Genomic DNA, 23,395 nt, shown 5'->3' on the forward strand with positions numbered 1-23,395 from the left:
TCCAAATACAGTCCTGGCAGGTCACTACATTCCCAGGCAGATCTGCCTTATTCCTCTTTCTATTGTGGGATAATTGGATAAAGGGAAAACCACCAAAAAAAGATGCTCCTTTTGAAGCACGGGGGGACATTTGACTGCAGTGCTCAGAGACAATCCTCTAGATGGAAAAAAAAATAGACAAGAAACTATAGATATTCTGCAATAAAGCACAATGTAAAGGTGGCTAAGTTGTAAGCAGCAGGGAAACTTAAAACCCAAACAACCCAAAAGTCTTGAATTGCAATGGCACAGGTAAGTCATGAAATAGGAAGAAAAGCAAGACTATGCTATAACTGGAAAAAGAATATGAATCCATTGTATTAAAATCACATGTAAGGAAGAGAAAAATTATGTCTGCAAAAAAGTAAACCACTATCTGATAAAATGGAGTATTTTACAAAGGAGAGACCCAGATAATTTACACACAAGAAGCTTCAAGGAAATAACTGAGGAGTTCTCTGAAACACAAATGTTGTTTTTTAAATAATCTTAAGAAATTCTAAACATCAAAGGGCTCTCCACTTTAATATGCAGTATTTAAAAAAATGTAAAAGGGGAGATTCAGGAACTGTAGAATGATTAGCTTGGCATGGATCCTGAACAAATTAATAATATGGCAATGGGAAAAACAGAAGCTAAAAATATCCTGTCAGTCAAGCAACCTTTGTAAGGTCAGGAGAAGAGAGGAGAGAGTGGACTGAAGCTCCAACTCCCATAAGAAGCTGATCTGAAAAAGCTTTTTCCCTTTTAACAGTAAAGGAGAACCAAATCAAAATTACCACTAAGTCTCACTGGAAGAATGTAACTCATACTTTAATCAAAACTTGAGAGCTGCTCTGCAGGAAAGAGCATCATGAAGAACAAAGCTGCAAAACAGAAGCACGCTTGATTTGCTAGCAAAGGAGCAGCCTGGCAAATTAATCTCAGAAATCAGATCTCTCATCATCATCAGAAGTGAGATTGAAGCTGACACAGAAAGATGGGTGACAGAAGGATTAGTGCTAGAGAAACATGGATACCAAAGTGCTGCCAAGAATAAAACCAAGCAACATTCTAAAAAATGGAAGAGAAGAACAAAAAGAAAATTCAAACTATAGAATACTGTAAAAGAAGAAACAAAAGAGTTGGAAAGTTTCCAGGCAGAATAGAGAAGAATGATCATCTCTCAAATTTTTCAAAGAAACCTTTCACTCCTAAATAAAAGGGGATAGAAATTTAGTAATGCAAGCTAGGGAGGCTGAGTGTGTTAATGCATAAGAGCAAGATATGTACTCCTTCAACACAAATAAAATAAAGCAAAAGCATCATAAAGAATAAAAAACTTCACGCTCAACTGACATATTCTCAAAAGAGCTGAAGATTTCCAGTCTACTTTATAAATACATTATAGCATCTACTTCAACACCTATCATAGGACAGCTTTAGGGAAAGGAAAGCCTTGGATGAATTATAGAGCAGCAAACATTTGTTTTCAAACTGTTCAATTTTCTATCAAAGCCAACATTAGTTCATAATGGAGCATTAATTAAAAGTCCTTATTTAACTGAACACAACTGAGCTGCTCAGAGCTACTGGCCTAATCCAACACAGAAAAGAAACATAATTTTAATGTAGAATGATAAGCCATTAAACCTGAAAGAAAAAACTTATCAGCAAGAAGGTAAGAACAATAAGCTTTCCAGTTAGGTGGGATAAAAGGGAAAAAATTTTGACATGTGATATTGAGTTTCACAATTCATCTCTCTTGTCCACAACAGTGCATTCAAGAATTTTCCACAGACAAAGGTAAGGAAGAATGCTAACACCATTCTCAGCTGGATGTTTGAAAGTGTTTCTGTATCATGGAAAATTCTGAGGAGTAACACTAGGAGTAATTTAAGAATCAAGACACCCAGGGATGGATGTCAAAATAGTCAAATTAGAGCAGAATTCAAACTAAACAGTGCTTCTGTTAATCTAAGCTGGAAGTTGGATGTGTAAAAAGAAACAAAAAAAAAGTTATACTAGGACAATCAAAAAGTAGTATAGATGGTAATTTTATCATGGTGGCAAGGTCAAATCTTTTTAAATAAGTACTTTCCTTGTTATAGGCAGCAATACTATGGATTATGAAAAACAAAAAAACAAACAAACAAACATGAAAAAAGAGAGGATGGAATTGAATTGCAGAACAAAAAATGAAGTATTTTTAAGTGGTAGACAGGTCTGAACAGAATTCAGCTAACCTACCAAGCTCGACTTTCTCCAGGCCCCCCATCCCTGGGGGAAAAAAAAGAGATTCTTAACTCGTTTCTTCCTAAAGTTTTCTTTTAAATTTGGAGAAGAGATTGAGAAAAGGGAACTTCTCTGAGGTCACACATCATGCTCCTTGCCAAGTCCAGATACTTGTGCATCCAGACACAATCATTTCCAAAGCTCTTTAGCACAACAGGATCTGAAAGATGCTTATGAGACTACACCTATCCTGCTGCACACAGCACATACTCCAAAGTGACATGGTTGTTATCTTCAGTACTTTAGTAAATCATGTTGCCCAACATCCATGGGAATGACCTGCTTACCTATATATAAACATATATTTAAATTTGTACGTGCATGAAGAATGTGAGAATCAAAGTGAAGCATTACTTTTGGACATTAAAAAAAATCCACTTACAACGTATTAAAGGTAAAATAGACAGAAAAATAGTGTGTTCTATAAAAGTAATGAAAGCTAAAGGTAAATTTGAGGCAGCAAAGCACAATCAACTTTTAAGCCCAAGAAAATAATACTTGACAGATAATTGGGTATACAGTCCCAAGTCAAAAATGCATGGCGAGACAGACCTATGGCAAAGACAAGCTGTTGACAGTTTGAGGCAAAAGGGATGGTTCAATCAATTTTGTATAAGGACAAAGATAAATCCCTAAAAGCAAAGTGGAGGATGTGTATCTTAAAGATGTATCCCTACTTCATGCAGAGATATAAGAGGGAATTTGTGTGCAGCTGGAGGACAGATTATACCAATAAAATAATACAACCTGAAAACAAATTATCCAGTGAACTTTATATATGCTACTAATAATTTACAAATATATTTTAACTCCTACACTAATGGGCTTTAAAAGAAGTAGATATCCTAAAATCCTAGATATCCTATGTGCATTAAAAAGGGAACAAAGGTGACTTCCACCTAAAGGAGAAAAAATGACTACACTTATCAAAGATGTACTGGCTGGCACAACCTACTGTGGCTACTGGCACAAGCCTTAGGATGAGCAGAGATTTACTGTAGTTAAACAATTGTGCAAATACAAGGAAAAAAACTCTTGACCTCCTGCACAGAACAAAACAAAAAACTTATATATATTATTCTTCCTTCATACATAAAAAAATTTAATAAAATGGAATAAGAATACTAGTTTTAGAAAAAGGAAAGTTTGCTTTTCCTTCCTTGTACTGGGAAGTTAGAACTTCTGAAAAAAACAGGAGCATCTTGCTGCTGCTGCTGCTGTTTAACCCTTCCACTGTACCTTTAGGTAAAACCTATTTTCCAAGGGCTAATTTCTAATATACACGATTTAATAGAGAAAGGGATAAATAAGATGACTAACTAAGTAAAAGCTTAGAAAACTGACTTGGAGCAATGGAACGATAAATACATATGGAAGATAAACAACTCATTTTTCTTAAAGATCTTCTATAAAGTACTTTTATCCTTCAGAGAATATTTCTAGTAGTACTTATCTCCAGCTAGGCCCTGGCACCTGTCTAACAATTATACATCATGATTAAAGATAATACAGAGAGCTGGAGGCTCCTTTTCTCTTTATGAGACAGTCATGCCCAAAGCTCCCAGACCTCTGGACAAATACAGATACAACCATACCTTTGTGGCAGGTATTTTAAAAAAAGTTCAGTTTTAGCAGAACGAAGAATTGTCCTTCCTGTTAGCTGTTCCACTACCAAAATATGAAGGGCCTATCTGCCACCTATACTGAAAAGGTGGAAGAGAATACAAGGCATGCTTGAGGTTGGAAGGGACCTCTGGAGATCATACATGGAGTCCAACACTTCTGCTGAAGCAGGATCAACTACAACAAGCTGCTCAGGACCGTGTCCCATCAGGTTTTGTGTACCTCACAAGACAGGGACTCCACAGTGGTCCAGGGTTGCCTGTTGCAGCACTTGATCACCCTTACGCAGTGAAAAAGTTTAATATTCAAATGGAATTTCCTGTTTTTCAGTTTGTGCCCTGTATTTCAGTTGTCTGCTGTCCTTCCACTGCACACCACCAAGAAGGAAGCCCAATGCCATCCTCACTCCTCCCTGACAGACATTTATACACATTACTGACTTCGCCCCCAGCCTTCCCTCCTCAGTGATAAACCCCCAGCTCTCAGCCTCTCCTTGTACAGCACATACTGCAATCACCTCTAACTGCTAAATAGTGTGCAACACAGGGAAAAAGTGTCAGTGATACAGACTCCATTCCTAAACTACACAACACAGAAGTTTATCACAGATGGAAAGCCTGAAACTACTCCCATTCCTTGCACATGGAAAACTACTACTAAGTGACAAGTCATAAAAAACCCTTTGCACAGGTACATGTTCACATGCCACTACACAGAAAGTAGATGACTCACTTCATAATAATGTTGCATTTACTTTTTTAACACCTGTAACAACTTCAACCTTGTACAAATTCAGCATATTTTGGGTATGTGGGAAATGGTTACTAAAAAAAGTCTTTAAGCCACTGATAATACTTACATACAAGATGAGCCTCATCAAGTTAGGCTTCATCTGCACTTAACTGATAAAGTGATATTTAGTATGATTTCAAATCCTTCAGGTTACTTTAACAAAATTACTTCTTCATTCAAATTTGGGATGCATAGGACACAACTAAATGCACTAAAAATCTGTTCAAAATTTGAAAGGAGACATATGGAATAGTCTTGTCAGTTATCAATCTTTTGGAACATGTTTGCAGCTTATATTCACCAGACTTGAAGTATAACAAATAATGGCATTAGAGCAACTTACATGCCTGGTTATAACAGCCATAATATCATAAAGGTTTTTAAGATAATTGTCTACAAAATATTCAATACAGAGCAAAGCAGGAAAGATAGTAAGCTGTATTTTCAGAATGGGGTATTACACAACCTCATTTCCTGCTCCAGGACAATAACCTCATCTTTCGAATTTCTCAAAACTCAGATGCCAAAACTAGACACAGTTAAGGCATTGGTAATCTCAGTGCTGCAGTGAGAAACATGAGATGTAGGAAAGAGCTAGTAAAGATTTTGCAATTATCAGCCTCATGATGTAGTAAAAAAACATTAAAACTAAATGCAACTGAGGATGCCTTACTAAAGTAACATTGAAGGTGGAGTAAAGAACAGATATTTCTAAAAAGAGGAAGCCACAATAATAATGGAGTGGCTGGAAAACAAATGGTACAGTAAGCTTACAGAACTGTACCTATATATCTCAGTGAAAACACGGTTAAGAGATTACTTGGTTAGTGTGCATATCTACTTATGCTTTGGAAGTGAACGGAGCAGCCCTATCCCAAAAGGAAACAGTAGGATCCTCCAAAGGAAACTCATCTCCTCTCAGTAAACTAGTTCTCCCACTTTACAAGTTTTACAATTCCAATTCACAAAACAAAAATTCATGCAGAAGATGGAGGCAAAGAAGGACAAAGACTTAAAACCAAGTTTATACTCATATTTCAACCTAACATCTTTTCTGTTAAGGAAATAGCTAAGACAAAGAAATCAAAAGCTTTTATATTAAATTTATCTCCTGATTTTTAGTAGTTGAGGTCATAATTCTCACTTATCCAGACAGGAAAGCAGTAACATAAAACCAAAAATGCTAAAACTTCTGAAGGCACAACCCCTGAACAACTCATGACCTGCTGAATATAAGCTACATATTGGAGAATGTTAATGTTACTTGCAACATCATCAGTGAGGGCTTAGCAGAATTGCTGCTTTCTGCTCTTAAAAGCTAAGGTTTTATTTGCACACGTCAAAAATCCGTAATAAATTTTTATCTGCAACAGAAATGTCATTAGACAATTGTTATCACAACACATAAGAATCTTAAATAAGGGAAATTAAATTTCACTCAAAACTGTCCATTACTATTCAGTTCCTAGAAGAGCTGTATCCCCTTATCTAGATTTTAGGTTTGATACATTTCATCAGTACAGCAAGGAACAGAACAAGGGATAGCAATCTAAATAATATTTTATTAAAAGAATATGGAATTACAAAAAAATTCAAGATATATTTCAAATAAGCACCAAAAGGGATATTATATGGCCCTTACACTTGAAGCTAAACCCTATTTCTGAGTGTTTTGAGAGCAGTTCTGAATACCCTTTTCTCCACAAGTACTTATTGATTTCATTCTAACTTAAGTAATCAGTTTAATAAGACTGGTTAAAGATTAAAGCACTCCAAGTCACAGAGTGCACTAGTTTCTGCCAGGCTCCAATACTGTGAAACATGAACCCTATTACATAACAATAGATTTAATCAATTTATTAGTACAGTGACCAAAATAATTAAAATACCACTAAATAACTAGGTTTTGGTTGTTTTTTTTTTAACTTTTCCTTTAAGAAAAAAATTACCTCTACACAAAAGATCTTAAGATCAAGTCCACATAACTTCATTTTCTCCGGAAAATGCTGGAAAACATTCATATATGGAATATGCCCTTCAACAACAAACCTGCATTAAAAAAATAAAGACCAAATCAATATAATATATAACAAATTCATATGTTTATTATAAAATTGATATACAAATCAACTTCTGATTTGAAACAACATCAGTATTATGCTACCTAAGCAATTCAACCTGAAGTTACACACTGGAAACGCTCCACAGAACAAAAACCAGTTCAATCATTTAACAGGCTTTTAAGTTGAAGCTTAGATGGGACTGACAAATGATAACATTATGGCAGTAAGCATACAATCAACAAGCTTACATGGAGTTTGTTCTGCACATTCTTCAACTACTGCATTTCTCGAATGGCTTTAAACCTCCTTTGAATGGCATGATTTTTTTTTTTTTTTTCAAAATTCTAAAGCTTTAAGTAAATTTTGCTTTTAAAACACAAACTTTCTGCTGGAGGAGTTTGAATCAGGTAATGTGATAGGGAAGAAAATCCCAGAATGAAGGGCGGATACACAGAACTGAAGCCACATTACTTACATTTCTATGATGATACTTTTCAAAAACAGTTTTACTGAGGGATGAATAGAAATTGTTTTGTATACTAATAAATAAAAATTGTTTAATTCTTATTTGCACACAAGTAATGCATCTTTGTTGTTAAAAACTGGTTTTGGTAAGTGGTTGACAGTATTATTTGATATTTTGCTTGAACACACACACACACACACACGTAAAAGATGAGACTTAACAACAGATACCAATAAAAAGCCACCACTACATCACACCCCTCCTCTATCCAGCACATCAGCAGACACCCACAATAGGACAAGCAAGAATTGAACAAGCACACATCCTCACAAGGCAACACACCCATTCCACACTAAGGCAAACAGGTAGTCTCCCAGAGGACTAAGCTAGAAATGCCTTCCTGTCTCCTCTTCTCCAAACCAATTTTGTTAAAAGAGTACATTAAACCCGAATAAGTTAGCATTACAAACAGAAGACTCTACTATCAGGACTGAAAACAATTTTCTCCCCTGCTGATGAGTGTTATCTCTCTGATCCTGCTACATAGATTAGTAACTTCTTGATCTACATATATTTAACGTCCCTTCTGAGCCTACAGCAATTCACAAGCTCACCTGCTATCTCCCTGTTCTGTGCCTCATCACTATTTGTCCCATATTATATAGTGCATATCAACTGCAGTTGACTAACATTCTGTTTAAAAGCTAGTTACTGCAAAGTGTACAGTTACAATCTACTTTTCTTTAAGCAGTCTTACCTGAGTGTTCAGTTTAATTGAAAAAAAATAGTTAAACTCAGGATTAAAATAAAAAGTGCATTTCATAATTGAAACTGTCTCAGTTAGAATAATTTATAATGATTCCTGAAAAATAACAGCAATATGAAAAATCATATTGCCAACAGCCTTTGTTCCAAAGCTCTGCTTATTAGTCTTTTAAGTAAAGATGTAACAGGTGGAGCACAGTTCTTTCTAATCAAATTGTGTAATGATCATTTTGCTAATGAAATTTCAGTAGCTTTCCTCAACCCGCAGAGCCAGCATTTCCCCACCCTGAGTGGAGATGTGCACTGGGCTCCCGCGAGGCTGCCCTCTAAAGCAGCTCCCATTGCTGGTCCTTGCCACCCTGCCTGACCTGCTGAGCAGCTGGCACATCTGTTCCTGAGCTCCTTTTAGCCATCCACTACACTGAGAAACATTAGCTTCAGGTATGGTTTCACAAAGTTGATTGACACAAACTAAAAGCTAAAAACATAACTAGCAGGACCTCCCTCCTCGTGAACCAGCCATGAGCTGCTGTTGCTCATCTCTCCCCAAAACCTAAATCACAACAGCAGCAGAAAACCACCTGTTACCCTATTGCCAGCAAGGTTGCTTTCATCATCTAACAAACTGTGAAGAGGCTCACAGGTGGCTCTGCAAGGGGAACAGTTGCCAGAGGGAAAGGGATGCATCACACAGGGATGCATCACACAGGAGTAGAGAAAAAAGGGAAGCAGGACCTTCCCCTTTCAGCAACAGTGATGCATTACTGGCTCAGCTGATGATAAGCTTTGGCTGACACACGTTAAGGCACAATCACACCATTAGCTGTCAGATCTGAAGGCCTGGAACCAGGACTCTGAGAGCAGCAAACGCCTGAGCCAGCAGAGCAGCAGCTGGAAGAGGACAGACTCAGGACCTTGTTTCGGGTGTGGCAGAGTGGTGAGGTAGCCAAACCACCATCACAGCTTGCTGCCTCTGAAATGGGAAATCCCACCCTCCTTCAGTCCCCTGCCGCACACTCCTCCCTGCTGACAAAAGCACTTGTGTGACTTCCCAGAGGATCAGACTTGGAATTAGTCTCTTCAGGGTTTCACTCCAACAGACTCAGGTGACTGTAGGAGCATTACTGCCAGCACAAGGCAGAAAGGGACAGCAGTGAAGCACACTAACCTGTACTGAAATGTGCAGTGAACCTTTCTTTTACAAAATTTATCTTCTATAGATCTACTTCTTTTACCTAATAAACCATAAACGGGATGAATGCTAGTATCCATGGCAAGAGAAAGAACAGGAATGTTTATGCAAGACCATAGCAACAAAAATTGGGAGCAACTTAAACTGATGCTGGAACCACATCCTTACACTGCAAGAGACAAGCAGTGTCCACCAAAACTTTTTTTTTTTTTTAAAAAGGTTTTCACTAACTTGGCTGTACCAAATCAAAGCACTGCAACTGTTTAAAATGGTATCTTGTCTAGCTTAAAATTATTGTCTCCAGAAAAAAAAAACCAATGCTCATTCCTCTCAGGTAAAAAGTTTTTTACACTATAAAAATACAGCACAAATACCCTGTTGTGAATAGAATGTGCTGATGATTCAAATTTTAACACTTAATCCAGAAATCCAGATTTGGAATAGCACTTCAGAACAGTTTCTTTTGTCAGCTGTTCCTCCAAACCTTTCATTTAACAGACAGATGGCCAAAACACCTGAAGGACTATGTTCCATCAGGGAGGTGCTTGAAAACTTGACGGGCAGATGCAGTACACAGTCCATGTTCTTTTAATTACAGCAGCAACATACATTAATAAGGCCCAAGTATGAAAAAAATCCTAGGTCCTCAGCATGCTAGAAGGAAGTGATGCATTTGTTAAAGCCACAGTAATGCCACAAACTGATTATAAGTTTAGTGTTGCCAGCACAACTAGGTATAACCTCATTTGAAAGGCATTATTTCTCAGAATCCCAGAAGTCTAGCATCTTGAAACTTTTTCCAAAACCCAACTATTCTATTATTTAGATGAATAATATACATCATATGGAATATTGTAAGACTATTCACAATGGAAAAGGATTTAATATGTAGCACAGACATGAGTAGAATGATGTTGAAAGTGTTATTTTTAAACCAAAATGTTCCTGTCAGAGGAGGTAATTGTAGTGTTTTTCTGCTAAGTGTGTCAAGTAGCAAGGAGGAGTATATTTTTGGTGTTGTAAATCCTTTAAAAGCTGGCAGATTGCCCGACCGTAGTGCCTAAGCATGTATCACAAGGGAGGAGTGGTAGTCAGCTGACTTCAGGGTACAGAGAAAACCAAACTGAGGAAAAAACAAGGCAGAACTTTAAAAAGAACTCTAATTCATCTGGTTTAAATAAAACAATTTGCCTACAAAGACTTAAAAGGTAATGCTGAATACCTAATGCTTTCTCTGCATAGTTTTCATCTTCAGTCTGTCGTTATTTTGTATCTTAATGCATGCAAAAATGTGAACATTGTCTGATTTTTTAAACTTAAATATTCAGAAGTCAGAAAACAAGTATTTTATGGTAGTTCATGCAATTTAAAATTCTTTCTACTTGTTCATCAAACTTGTTGAAAGGCAAAGACCTTAAGGGTAGGGAGGGAAGCATGATAACATAATAACAGTCTTATATAACTATCATATCATGGTAAAACTTTGCAATACAAATAACATTCTTTTAAACTTCACTTTCTGTACTTAATCCAGTTCATATGTTCAGTGCATTTAAAGTTACTGTATCATTGTGATTTACACAGTCTTACACACATAAATTGTATCTAATTACATTGTATCTTCTCATTCAAATGATCTTATTTCAATTTCCAATTATTAGTTTTAGATTATGCCTTTCTGTGCTATATTTACTGCTTGATTTTTTTAAAATCTTTTTCCAACCTTTTTACTGCTTTCATGTTTTCTCTGAATCCATTCAATTGTGCTCATCTCTTAAAGATATTAGTCCAAAGGATAATCTCCAGGTTCTTTTTCCAGGATCTTTCCCGCAGTCTCCAATTTTTAAAGTGCCAAATACAATAATTTACCATTCATATGCAAACAAAACTATCTATCTTCCCTCTTGACAGCTGACTTCAACAGTTGTTGTTTGGTTGGGTTTTCTTCCAACCACACCATTGTTCCAAGACAGAAACATATGAACATGTCTTTGCCTGGTATGAGCCAACAATATCTCTGAGCTTCCAGAGACAGTTTCCAAGATACAATAACCAAAGAATAAATATTTAATTATTAATTTTTCTCTCCAAACAGAATGGGGTAACTAATAATTCTTCAGTGTGAACCAGTTGCTCTGTCCTAGAAATTGTAATTTACTACCTGGATTTTTGCCATAATCAAACACTATCAGACAGGTTTTACATTATCCATTTGCTAATCATTCACAAAACTACAGAATATGTTACGGTAGTTCTGACTCGTACAGAATTTCCTAAGGAAGAATGTAGCCAGTAAAAATCTTGTTAATGAACACTACTTTTGAGTTCTACTATTTCTTAATCTACTCTACTCTACTGTATTGCAGGGTATTAGTTTGAATTCTGACTATTATAGCATTTTACTGAAAATTTTACAAGCATCTTCTATGCAATAGCACATCCAGTTACGCAAATATGCAATGGTTTGTGCAATTCTGATCAATGAAGGCAACAGCCACCCCTAAAGTAAAATCAAAGGGTTAAATTGTTCTGCATAGCAATTGATTATCTAGTAGTAACTACTGTACTTCAAGACATAAAAAACTCCTCTTTTGGAAAGTACTTGCAAAAAAGATCCCTGAATATCCATCCCTCTTGGAAAGCTTGTACAAAGCTAGAAAAGTGCAGGTGGAACCTGGCACACCAGGGGAGAGAGGCTAAGATGGAACATCAGGCTCTGGGGGAAAAAGGCCCTTGCATTCATCACACTTTCAGCAGCTACACCAGTTGTAAGCACCACAGGTAGGGGACAATGTACCCACTGCCTTGCCTTTTAACTCACAGGTTACACATTTGAAAAATAAAAAATAAAGCACTGAATTCTGAATCAGTTTTTCCCTTCCTTTTTCTGAGTTTTCAATTTGATTTGCCAATGTATTTACTTGAGTATTTCTATTCCTTATATTTTGGCCAAGTAATATTTTTTCATCATCTGGTTAGAAATACCCAGTATTTCAACAGTTGTTGGGCATCAGAATACAAAAGGTTTTCCAAGGAAAATCTAGGAATTCCTGAACTTATTCCGGCCTGATTTAAAATATTTATTGCCAACAAGAAGAGTTGATCAATTACTTTTCATTCCTGAAGTAAAGTCCAAAAGGAAAGTGTTCATGGCCTCGTTGTAGGGGAGAGAAGGGAGCTGCATTGTCAGCAGTAGCCTGACAGTCTCCATTTAGCATCAAACCCTATTATTAGAACAATTTATTTCTACCATATTAAAAGGTATTATTCTGAACTCTGATAATTACAGATACAAAGATATTAAGACAAAATGATCTTCTTATATTAATTTCAACTCCATTGCATGAAGTTACTTTGCTGCATTTCAGATCACTGTACACTGCTGGTATTGTTTGCATGATGACACTGATGTAAGTCCTGGAGAATGTTTACTCATTTCATTCTGACATGCTGACAACAGCAAATATCACAGAAGTGTGGCCATACACACCTCCAGCAAGTCTTAAGAATTTTTGAAGGAGAAGGATAAAAAACTTCTCTAACTTCAAAACCTTCTTCCTTACAGGTCTTTGAAATTCACTGCAATCAACAGAGAATGTCCTCCAACAGCAGCTGCACAAATGGTTGTGACAAAGGAAAGACATGACAAGTAAATACAAAGAACTTCTCACTGTTACTGAGCAAATTCATATGAGGGCAATAGTACAGATCTACTTTTGAAAAAAATACTATTATTTATAATTCTTCACTAGAGACTATTCATACCTTAAGAGCTCGGACAATGTAATTGGTTCTCTCACCCAGAGTAATGCCAAGTAACAAAATGAAAGTGTCATTGGCATTGTCATCCTCAGTTTCTCCTTTTGGTTCTTCATTAAATACAAGCTGCCATCTACTGATCCAGAGTACACAGAGGTGCTTTCTTGGGTTTTGGTAAAAGAAAAGAAAAAAAGCAATTGAGACACATGAACCATGCGTAAAAAAATCAAGATAAAGGAACATACAAGACTTGTTCAGCAACTAGTAACATTTTGAAATCATTACCTTGAATTTTTTGCTTGTTTGTGTGCTTTTCTGTGAAACAGTTTAACCCCAATTTATTAATCTACCACAATATGAGAAGAGAACCTGTTTCACAAAGTGCTATTACACTTGACTAGGACATTAACTCCTACGTAACATATAACTATTAGTACTTATCAGCTGGAAATACTGTTTTCCATTTGAGATATAAGGGAACGGTGAGGAAACAAGGGAAAATTTGATCAATGCTTCTGAGTTTGGGATTAAAACACAGTTTTAAACTTCAACACAGGCAGGACTTCAATGAAAAAATCATTTACATTGCAGAAATGTTACCGATGTTAAAAGTCTGCCCTGAATCCATCTGTCCTATAATCTCTAACTGTGGAAACAAATGTATTCTTTTAAGAAATGTATTTAAATTCTATGTCAAAGAAATAACTTTAGAACAAGAATGTAGGAAATGGTGAAGAGGGTGGGAAAAAACACCCAAATAAATTAACATCCAAACCTCTCTACTTCCTACTCAGGTGAATCACTAAAAACTAAGAGGAACAGAGAAAAGAGAAAAATTTGTTTAGTAGAGTGATTTATGAGTTTGGAACTTTTTCAACAGTGAAACCTGTGAGTTCAGGAAAAGAGGATAAAAAAAATAAATTTAAAAAAAAATCTGTAAGCCTCTCTTCCCTACATCATGACCCAGCCAGGATGAAGGAAAATGCATTTAAAGCACACCGGCACAAATGTCAGCATTGACTCTGCAGAGATTTTTCCTCACTTCACTTCCCCACAAACTGTTCACCCGTTCAGACAGGAACGGCGAGAGCCGGATCCACAGCTCCCCAGCTGGGAGCTGCAGGGCCCGGGCAAAGAGCCCGCTGGAAACAACCTGGACCCTCCGAGAGCCTGGCAGCTCCGCGGGCGGGCGACAGCCACACCTGCGAGGTGGCAGGGTCAGCGGGGCAGGTCCACCGTGCCCGCAGGACGGGGACACCGCGCACAGCGCGTTCCAAGGCCGGGCTGCGGTGCCACCTACCGGCCCCGGAGCCGGCGGGGCGGGCACGGCACAGGCACGGCACAGGCACGGCACAGGCACGGCACAGGCACGGCAAAGCCCCGGCACAGGCACGGCACAGGCACGGCACAGGCCCGGCACAGGCCCGGCACAGGCACGGCACAGGCCCGGCACAGGCACGGCACAGGCCCGGCACAGCCCCGGCACAGGCCCCGGCACAGGCCCCGGCACAGCCACGGCACAGGCCCCGGCACAGCCACGGCACAGGCCCCGGCACAGGCCCCGGCACAGGCCCCGGCACAGGCCCCGGCACAGGCACGGCACAGGCTCTCAGACCAGCCCGAACGCCTGGTGCAGAGCAGAGTGTCCCAGCACGCACAGGTGCGGCAGGGAACAAAGACAGGAACACGGGAACATCGGTTTAATCCCTGGAGTCAACTGCTTCACCTTTCACATGGATACTTGCGCTTAAAGGCAGCTTCGTGACTGAAGCTTCATTGTTAATTTCACATTCAACTCAATTTATTTAAAATAATCCTCATTATATTTGTGGCCTTAATGATGGCACACAATTTCCTTTTATTTCTTCCAGCTTATGCATGACATGACAACACACAGTTACACGCAGCTAATAATTTAAGAGTTTTATAGGCTTCTCTAGCAATATCTCAGTGCTATACTCAGCGGAATTTGCTATTAACCCTACACGAAAATAACAAAAAAACCCCAAAAAAACCAAACCAAAAAACCAAATGCCATCTGGACAAGCCTCTTCGGGAAAGAAGGGTGTTGAGATTTTTAGTCTGCAGCAGTAACAGCTCAGCAGAAACGACCCCAAAGAAAATACTTATGAATCTTCACAAGAGTTTACAATAGAGTAGAACACACTTACTTATGTTAAATTTCAACAGACAAAACTATTTCTATGTTTGTCTGATTTCACTGACATTTACTTTAAGTATCACTGAACTCTTAACTCATTTCAAGTGATTTTAGTGAAATTGATGACTACTGGAAGCTGAATTCAATCTCTGAAACAACTAACCAAGACAATAAATTATGGCCTACTTAGGACTACCTTGCTGTTCTAAAACTTTAAGCAGCAGACCTATAAAAGGCACAAGTACCAAGGAAGAAAGGAGTTACCCTAGACATTGAAAAGGGGAAGAAAATTCAAGGGAATACTTTCACTAGAAACTCTTCACTCAATTCTTTCCTTTTTGTATTATATTTGTGTAACACCCAAGATTCTACATGCACAAACAGACAGTGACTCTTTACCTCAAAATGTTGTCATTTTAATATATAAGGATGAAAGGTTCTAGCATAATATTTAAAAAAATTTGCATCACTATTTTTATACCTTTCCCCCCCCCCCTCCACTCCCAATTCTGTCTGGAGTTTTCTAATTGCTGCTGATCAAATTTCTCACTCTATTACCACTACTGGACTTCACAAAATAAAGAGAAAAGCTTGAAAAAACAAGATTGCATTCTTCTGAGGGTAGAGAGGCAATATCACAGAAGAACAGAAACATGCCATAAGGATACTACATAACAGGGAATAAGAAACACGAAGACAGATAAAGAAGGAAAAAGTAAGCAAAGAATAAAGCAAGAAAGAAAAGTTTAAAACACAACCAAAAGCTTTAAAGTGTGCCTTGCAATGAATTTCCAGTATCAGGCATTGCAGCACTGTCTTGTGTTACACTTGCCCAGCAGAACCTCACACTCCAATCTCTACGACATTTTAATGAAGAAGTTCAGCATTCTGTAGGTATTTTCCTGCTGCTATTGTGAGCAGAAAAGAGAAACTGATGGAATGGTAAAATATGATTTTTCATAGAAAGGGTCATTGGGAAAGCAGTAAAAAGACTGTGGTGACAAAAAATAAAGACCAAAATAATGTAAAGAAAAAAAAATTAAAAGCTAAATATATCTATGGGATGAAAAAAAAATGCATCCCTTAAAGAACAAACAGATGGTTTTTAACATCAAAGTCATGACAAACAGCTCTGCTATTGGTTAAATACGTGCTTATTCTTCAAAGCTGCTGTGTTTGTGAACATCTAGCTTGGCAGATATAACAGCAATTTTTTTCCTACTCCAAACAGGAGGCATGGAGCAAACTTGCTATAAACCAGAACTTCCTCCTGCATTTCCCACTGTATTTCCAGGTCCTGTTCAACTTTCATCTCCTTGGGTGGGGGTTGGAGGAGGAAGTCATCTATTTCTGGTAGAATATAAAGTAGTACAGCGTCACACAAGACTGAAAACTTTACAACTTCCAACCAGTTCCTCCAATTCACTGTACACAAATACACTTTAAACCTATTTATATTCAAAAACTACAGAAAAACTGGTTTTCAGAAAGTTCAGCTCACTGCTCCTACCTGAGACCCTGCTCACTGATGAGGCAAAGCTGCAGTCGGTCAGCAGATCCCCCTCACTTTCAGAGAGAGACAGCAAGTGCAGAAGGCTGGGTCTCTCTGGATCACTGTCCACATCAGTACTGCTCTCACATACCTGGGGTTTGTCAATAAATGTTTGTATTAGCTACTCTTAGTTACTATTGTGATCTCAACAAACCACATAAAGCATGACAGATGCAAAATTAACAGCAAAAGTTAAAACCCAAACTGTTCACATTTTTACTCCAGGAATCACCAGTAAGTGGAAAAAAAAAAAAAAAAAAAAAAAAGAAAAGGAAGTATTTTTCAAGGATTTCTCAAGATCAAAAAACTTCTAGTGACTACATTTTAATCTGCAACAATGACCAGAAAGTTGGCAACACACAGAATCAAAGCCTGATCAAATGAGTAATTTCAAGAGAGCAGGCAGGAAAGGATGGTAGCTGATGATACATTTTGCATTGTCATTTGTATTTGCTGATTGTCTATGTCAAGACAAAGCAAAGCTTTTAAATAAGCAGTTTCAAATAGTCACAGAAATATTAATGTCTTGAAATAGACTCAAAACTCCAAAACCCAATAAAATGGACATGTGCAAGCCTGTTTATATGATCTCCTTCATACTGAGGTGACATTATTGCCACCAAGGTATGTTGCCTAAACAAAGAAGATTTCTGTTGTTGCTTTTGAAAAGATACGAAACATCTCATGGGATTTGAGCTTTCACTTACTGATAATGCTTTGACAGTTTCCCCAGCTGGTCTCTTGCAATATGCCTGTTTGGTCTTCTGAAGGTAACGCCTCCAAAAATTGCACAGAATTTCATCCTGATAAACACAAATGGATAGTAAATGGTACAATGTTTACAAGATCATTAATTGCTGAGAGAACAGAGTGTAATTTCTAACTCAGGAATCTGAATAATATTTCATCTCCAATTTTATTAACTGTGATTTATAAAATATGTTTTAAAATTACCAGAGAAACAAATTTTTGTTTCATATGCGCAATGATTTTAAACAGGCACTTGAGTGATTCACTTGAAAAATGAAAATCTTTTAAAATCCCACTTTCTGTAACACACACACACACAAGAGTGTACAACTCACACTGACATCTACATACCTTCATTTGTGGACATACTCCTAATGCTTCTAGAGCTTCCACTTGTTTCTTGAGTACAAGCTGAAAGCCTTCACAAATATACCATTCACAGCCCCCATCTGAGGAAAAAAAAAGGGGGCTATGTTTGTTTATACTGTTTTGGGTTTCTTTCTCCTTATGCACACTTATCCCCATATCTCTATTTAATAATTTCAGACCCTAGTGCATAAACCAGCAACACTGAACACTCCATTAACTTCCATTTATTCACGGCCTTAAACGAGAAGAAAAGTTACTGAACAAGAACTTCACACATTTCCCAAGAATAATATAATTCATTATAATGTCTAGTGTGGCATTTGTAATTGAGTGGAGCATTGTTAAATTACTAGTTTAAAAATAACTGAGAACCTGCCATTAAAAATGAAATATGAACATTCCTTTTCCACCCCGACACAGAAAACTGGAACATTACAGTAGTGAGTCAGGCAAAAAAACAACCAATACCACTTTGGAGCTTTACCATTCCCTCCCACAGAATCATACATGTTTAAATAAAAGAATATCCCAACTTCTAGCAAATCCTACCACCACACGAATTTCATAGGGAGTGGGCCTGCTCCAATCTACTCACTATTTCTTCAGGCTGCACTACAATTACTTTTTGCCCTTACCTCTCTACATTCACTACTAATCTTTTCCACAGGCTTTTGGTTTTAGAAATTTTCAACTCCCTTTTCATTCCCTCCACACCTGTTCTTCACTACTTTTGTTCCAAAACACACCTTGATTCTCACCATCTTGGACATTATCTGCCCAAAGCTTCTGCCCTGCTTTAATGATGCTGCTCTTAGCTGCTAGACAGTGAGCTACAGACACAGCTTACTCCTCTACATCCATGGAATACAGTGTAACATGACTGCACTGTGAAGATAAGGATTTCTTTCTTAAGTAGCCTGGGGCTAGCTAATGACCTTCTCAACAGCATAAATTAAAAGCATGAGTGGTCCAGACTTTAGAAGCAATACAGGATAAGGAAAAGTGGAGGGGTCCTTTTCACACCTCCCTTCACTTCCACACAATTGCTCTTTTTGAAGCAATGCAGCAATCCACTGCCTCTGCAGCAGAGCAAAGGTAGATGAGCACATCAGAGAGAAAGATACCCCCTCACTTTATTTGGCATTTTAATGCAACTTTGTTTTCTGAAAGTGGCCACAAAAGTAAGAGATGTATCCAGCCAACGAAGAATATACGCACAGCTCTAGCAGCAGCTTTACCACTACATCTTTATGGCCCAGATCCTCCTATGTAAGGACCACTGTTCTTCTGAATATTCATGACATTACAAGTAAAAGAGTGACTCTGGATGAAAGATGCAGCACCGGTTCAGCTACTGGAACTGCATGACACCTCCTCCGTGCAGTTTGTGCACAAGCTGCAGGGCCAAGTGCCTGTCACACAGGCCACACTGACACCAGGAGCTGGACCACCATCGCATCTCGCCTGCCAAGACAAACAACCTCTCTGGTTTTGTGACAGCCATCACAGGGAAGGAACAAAGGATCACCACATCTGAATGCATGCCTCCAGTACCTTCAGTGAGTATTTGCTTCCAGAAGTCAAAGCAGCAGTAGCACATAGCTCCATTCAATCAAAAACCCCCACCCCTGGGCCCACCAGAGGTCATCTGTGGCTCAGGAAGTCAGCAAATGAGATCTCTGAAGATTGTGACAGCATCAGGGAGGTGCATTTTGCTCCCACTCCTACAGTCTTTCTTGCCTATCTGCTTTTGTTCTCCACCAAAGACATAATGGCCTAGGTGAAGAATGGCTGAACAGCCACCCTTTCACAAAATACAGGGAGAAACTCATACATACCGTTTTTTTCCTGCTTTTTTAAACCTTTGGAGATTGTTTGGACTCTTGAATTAGTAATAAAATCAGTGTTTACAACTTCTCTAGTTCTCTGCAAAACAGGAATACATCTTAGAAAGAAAAAGAGCCAGGTCTAACTTGCACAGATTGCCCCATCATAAAACATAATGGAGAAATTCACTCAAATTTTCTAAACAGAAGACAAGGCAGTCTGAACTTTTGACTCAGAAATTTCAAAAATAGACAATTGCTATCATGGACACATAGGTGACATGCATCAGGGTTTGCCTAAATTTGGACTGTACAAAAGGCAGGAACACCCAGACAATGCTTCTAAGGCACCTAGAGAGCACACTGACACCACAGCTACAGCAACACAGCAGGCCAAGGTGGTTCATTCTAAATGTTGTGATCTCAAGGAACATTAGTTTTAAATAGTGTCAGCTGAAGTATGAAAAAGGAAATGCCCTCAATGCCGAGAAGAAAAATCTGTAATTTTATTACATAAAGCCAAGAAGCGATCAGAATAAACCTTTTCCAAGGCAGTAACTCATCTTTTTACCTCAGTAACGTTGTGGCAAGATCTACAATAAAATCTGCCTCCATCAGTGAGACCCCAGTTCACTTCTGAACACTGAGCACAGCGCTCGTTAAAATCTCTCTGAAAGACAGAAAAGCCAGAAGACTTTCACAATTGCTTAAGTAAAACAAATGGCATTATTGCTAGGCTACTGCACAGCTTATTATTTTAGATTATTTATAGAGGAGAGGATTTACACCCTTTGTGCTCGCTCTGGCTGGTAGCAAGTGATCATCGCAATTGCCATCAGCCGCAGGTACCTCTGGACACGCAATTGTAGCTGTAAAGCGCCAGCTCCCGCGTGTGCGAGCGTCAGAACAAGAGGAATGTGACCCACGCCTCGCACACACGTGGCGGGGCTTTAAATAAAGCCACCCATCAGAATTTAAAAAGGAGAAACGAACTCGAGTGGGAGGCGAAAAGAAAAATAAATTTATAGAACTGCAAAGAAACACACGCGGTGAGAAAAAGCCCGCACGAGCCGCTGCTTCCCGGAGAAACCGGAGAGGGAGAGAGAAGAGGGAAACCGACAGATTAAAACCCAGCGGTTCCAGAAACGCCCACACGCGTGCTGGGGAGAGGCAGCTCCGCCGGGCCCGGGAGGGGCGGCACATCCCCGGTCGGGACCGAGCGCCGGCCAACGCCGAGGGGCCGGGCACGGCCTCGCCCGCTGCCTCCGGGCCCCGGTGTGGGCAGGGCAGGACCGGGCCGGGGCAGGCAGCGCCCGCCGGCGCCTCCCCCTCTCCCCCCGCCGCCCGCAGCCGCTGCTCGCCTGGCGGGGAAGCGGCCCCGGCCCAGCGAGCCCCGCAGGCCCCACCGTGTCCTCCTCGTCCATGGCGGCCGCGCCGGGGACGCACCATGGCAACCGCGCCGGGCGGCACCGCGGCCCGCCTGGAAACCGCGGCCCCGGCGATTGCGTTCCGGGCCGCCGCGGGGGCGCAGCGTGGCGCCCGGGGGACACGGGCGCTCCAAGGGGTCATTGCGTGTTTCACTGAGGGGACAGAGGTCCCGGTGCTAGACATCAGATAGGAGGAAGAAATGGTTTCCTGTGAGGGTGGTGAGACACTGCGGCAGGTTGTTCAGGGAGGCTGTAGGTGCCGCAGCTTTGGAAGTGTTCAAGGCCGGCTTGGATTGATGCCTTGAGAGGCTCCCCGAACAGAGGCTCTGTTAAAGGAATAAAGTAGGGATTTATTAAAAGGCCTTCGAAGGATACACCCTGGACAGTACAAGAGCCTGACCCACCCAAGCTGGACCCCAGATGGACTCCGAGTCATGAGTTTTCACACTTTTACAAATTTTGGTCCATTTACATATTGGGGTTAATTGTCAAGTACAGCTTCCGGTTATGAAGTCCCATCCTCCCAGTTTGCTCTCCTCAATTCTCTCTTTTTTACACTTTCTGGGCCCAAAGCTGCAACTGTGTCCTTGGTTCTCATGCTGGAAAAGGATTGTTTTGTCTGACTATGAGGACAACTTGTCGACATTTTATATGAAGCTCAGAGTTACACACTGATGCAGTACAGAATCTGGAAAATATGAAAGCTAAAACTTAGGGCATCAAAGAGGGCTCTGGGCAACCTGGTCTGGTGGGAGGTGTCTCTGCCCATGGCCGGGGGGACTGGGGCTCGGTGATCGGGGGATCCCTTCCCACCTTTTAATATCCTATGATTCTAGGAGTTCTGTGCTTCAGCCGTGGAGGGGACATGGCAGCTTCAAGGAGATACAGGGTGTCCCAAGGACTGGAGGGTACTTTTCATCACAGAATCAGTTGGGCTGGAAAAGTCCTCCTGAGATCATCGAGTCCACCACCATGTCAGCTAGGCCATGGCACTCAGTGCCACGTCCAGTCCTTCCTCAGAGACCTCCAGGGGTGGTGACACTGCTGCATCCCCGAGCAGCCCGTTCCAAAGCCTAATCACCACTTCCGTGAATAAATTCTTCCTGATGTCCAACCTAAACCTCCCCTGGCACATTTTAGGACTATGACTACATGTTCAGCTTAAGATTAAGACTATGTATGCCCTCTGAGCCTCAGCCCATCGCTGTCCTCTCCACAGAGCTCCTGCATCCTCATCCTCACATCGCCTCGGTGGCCCCAGCTGGTGACCACCAAGGCTGTGCCAAAGCTGTGGGAAGAGGGCTGCTGCAGCCTGTAAAGAAGGCCACAAAACCTCATTTAACTATGTAAGAGTGTTTGGAGATCCTTGAATGAGGGAAACTACAATCTGAAATCCACTTTCAATTAAAAAACAACACCCAAACCTCCAGATCTTGATGTAGGTCTCTAATTTCTTGCATGCTAATAATAATGTTTAAGGATGTCTAAACACCAAGATCTGTTATTGCAGTGAATTTGCCCACAAAATTGGAGAACAGGTTTAGGCCCTTTAGAAAAAAAAAAAAAAAAGAAAGAAAGAAAAAAAAAAAAAGAGTCCACTAAGCAAAAGCATGGGAAAAAATTAAAATTAAAATATACATAGAAAGAGGTGAGGCTACCTTGACAGCTGTGGTTACATTGATGTTGGAGGATATGTACAGAGCTAGAGGGGAACTGTTTATGTTTAAGAAAAAAGTTATTACTCATACCAACTGTGATCTTTTTTCAGTGTGGGCTGAACATTTGTAACACCCATTAAAGAGAATTACGCATGTAATTCCTGCCATGTTAAAAAGGTGATTGTCAACCTCACAGAAATGTAGCTAATACTTTGATGAAACAGATCCTACTTGTGTTTTTAATTTCCATATTTTTTGTTTGTGGAAATAATGTTCTGGGAAAGCAAGGCCATTTTGTGTGACAGAGAGGGTTTGATCTTTTTCTAATGTATTTCTAAGATTAAATACTACCTTGAAAAAAAAATCACATCTGTACCTGTGATAAGAGAGGAAGAGGTGTGTTCCAACGCAGAAGATAAGGCACTGCTCCTGCTGAGAGCAGTGCTCATGTGTGACTCAATGCTGTGAGCGGGCAGTGGGCCTGCCCAGTGGATCTAACTAAACTGAAGAATTTGTTTAAATAAAGTGTGGAACTGACTGCTTTGATGAGGCAGGACCTCCGAGTTAGGTCTTCTGCTTTCTAATTACAGTTGGTCCATAAAATATTAAAGGAATCACAGGACTGCCATTTTGTCAAAACCTGATCACTTCATATTTAACAGCAGTAGTTGAAGATAAG

At 39.6% G+C, this 23,395-nt stretch overlaps 1 protein-coding gene across 1 annotated transcript in view; it reads right to left on the reverse strand.

Moving 5' to 3' along the window:
* TAF1B (TATA-box binding protein associated factor, RNA polymerase I subunit B) overlaps positions 1 to 21,101 on the reverse strand; it is a 44,895-nt gene extending 23,794 nt beyond the window's left edge. The window contains exons 1-8 of the mRNA XM_038132049.1: positions 21,038 to 21,101; positions 20,203 to 20,301; positions 19,644 to 19,731; positions 17,788 to 17,885; positions 17,394 to 17,489; positions 16,645 to 16,777; positions 12,980 to 13,136; positions 6,678 to 6,777 (exon numbers count right to left, since the gene is read on the reverse strand). Of these exons, the coding sequence (XP_037987977.1) occupies positions 6,678 to 6,777; positions 12,980 to 13,136; positions 16,645 to 16,777; positions 17,394 to 17,489; positions 17,788 to 17,885; positions 19,644 to 19,731; positions 20,203 to 20,301; positions 21,038 to 21,055 (789 nt within the window). The 5' untranslated portion in view covers positions 21,056 to 21,101. The remainder of the gene's footprint in view (positions 1 to 6,677; positions 6,778 to 12,979; positions 13,137 to 16,644; positions 16,778 to 17,393; positions 17,490 to 17,787; positions 17,886 to 19,643; positions 19,732 to 20,202; positions 20,302 to 21,037) is intronic.
* Between the last annotated feature and the right edge of the window lie 2,294 nt (positions 21,102 to 23,395).

The sequence above is a fragment of the Motacilla alba genome, chromosome 3 (genome assembly GCF_015832195.1).
Source record: "Motacilla alba alba isolate MOTALB_02 chromosome 3, Motacilla_alba_V1.0_pri, whole genome shotgun sequence".
Taxonomy (NCBI): Eukaryota; Metazoa; Chordata; class Aves; order Passeriformes; family Motacillidae; genus Motacilla; species Motacilla alba.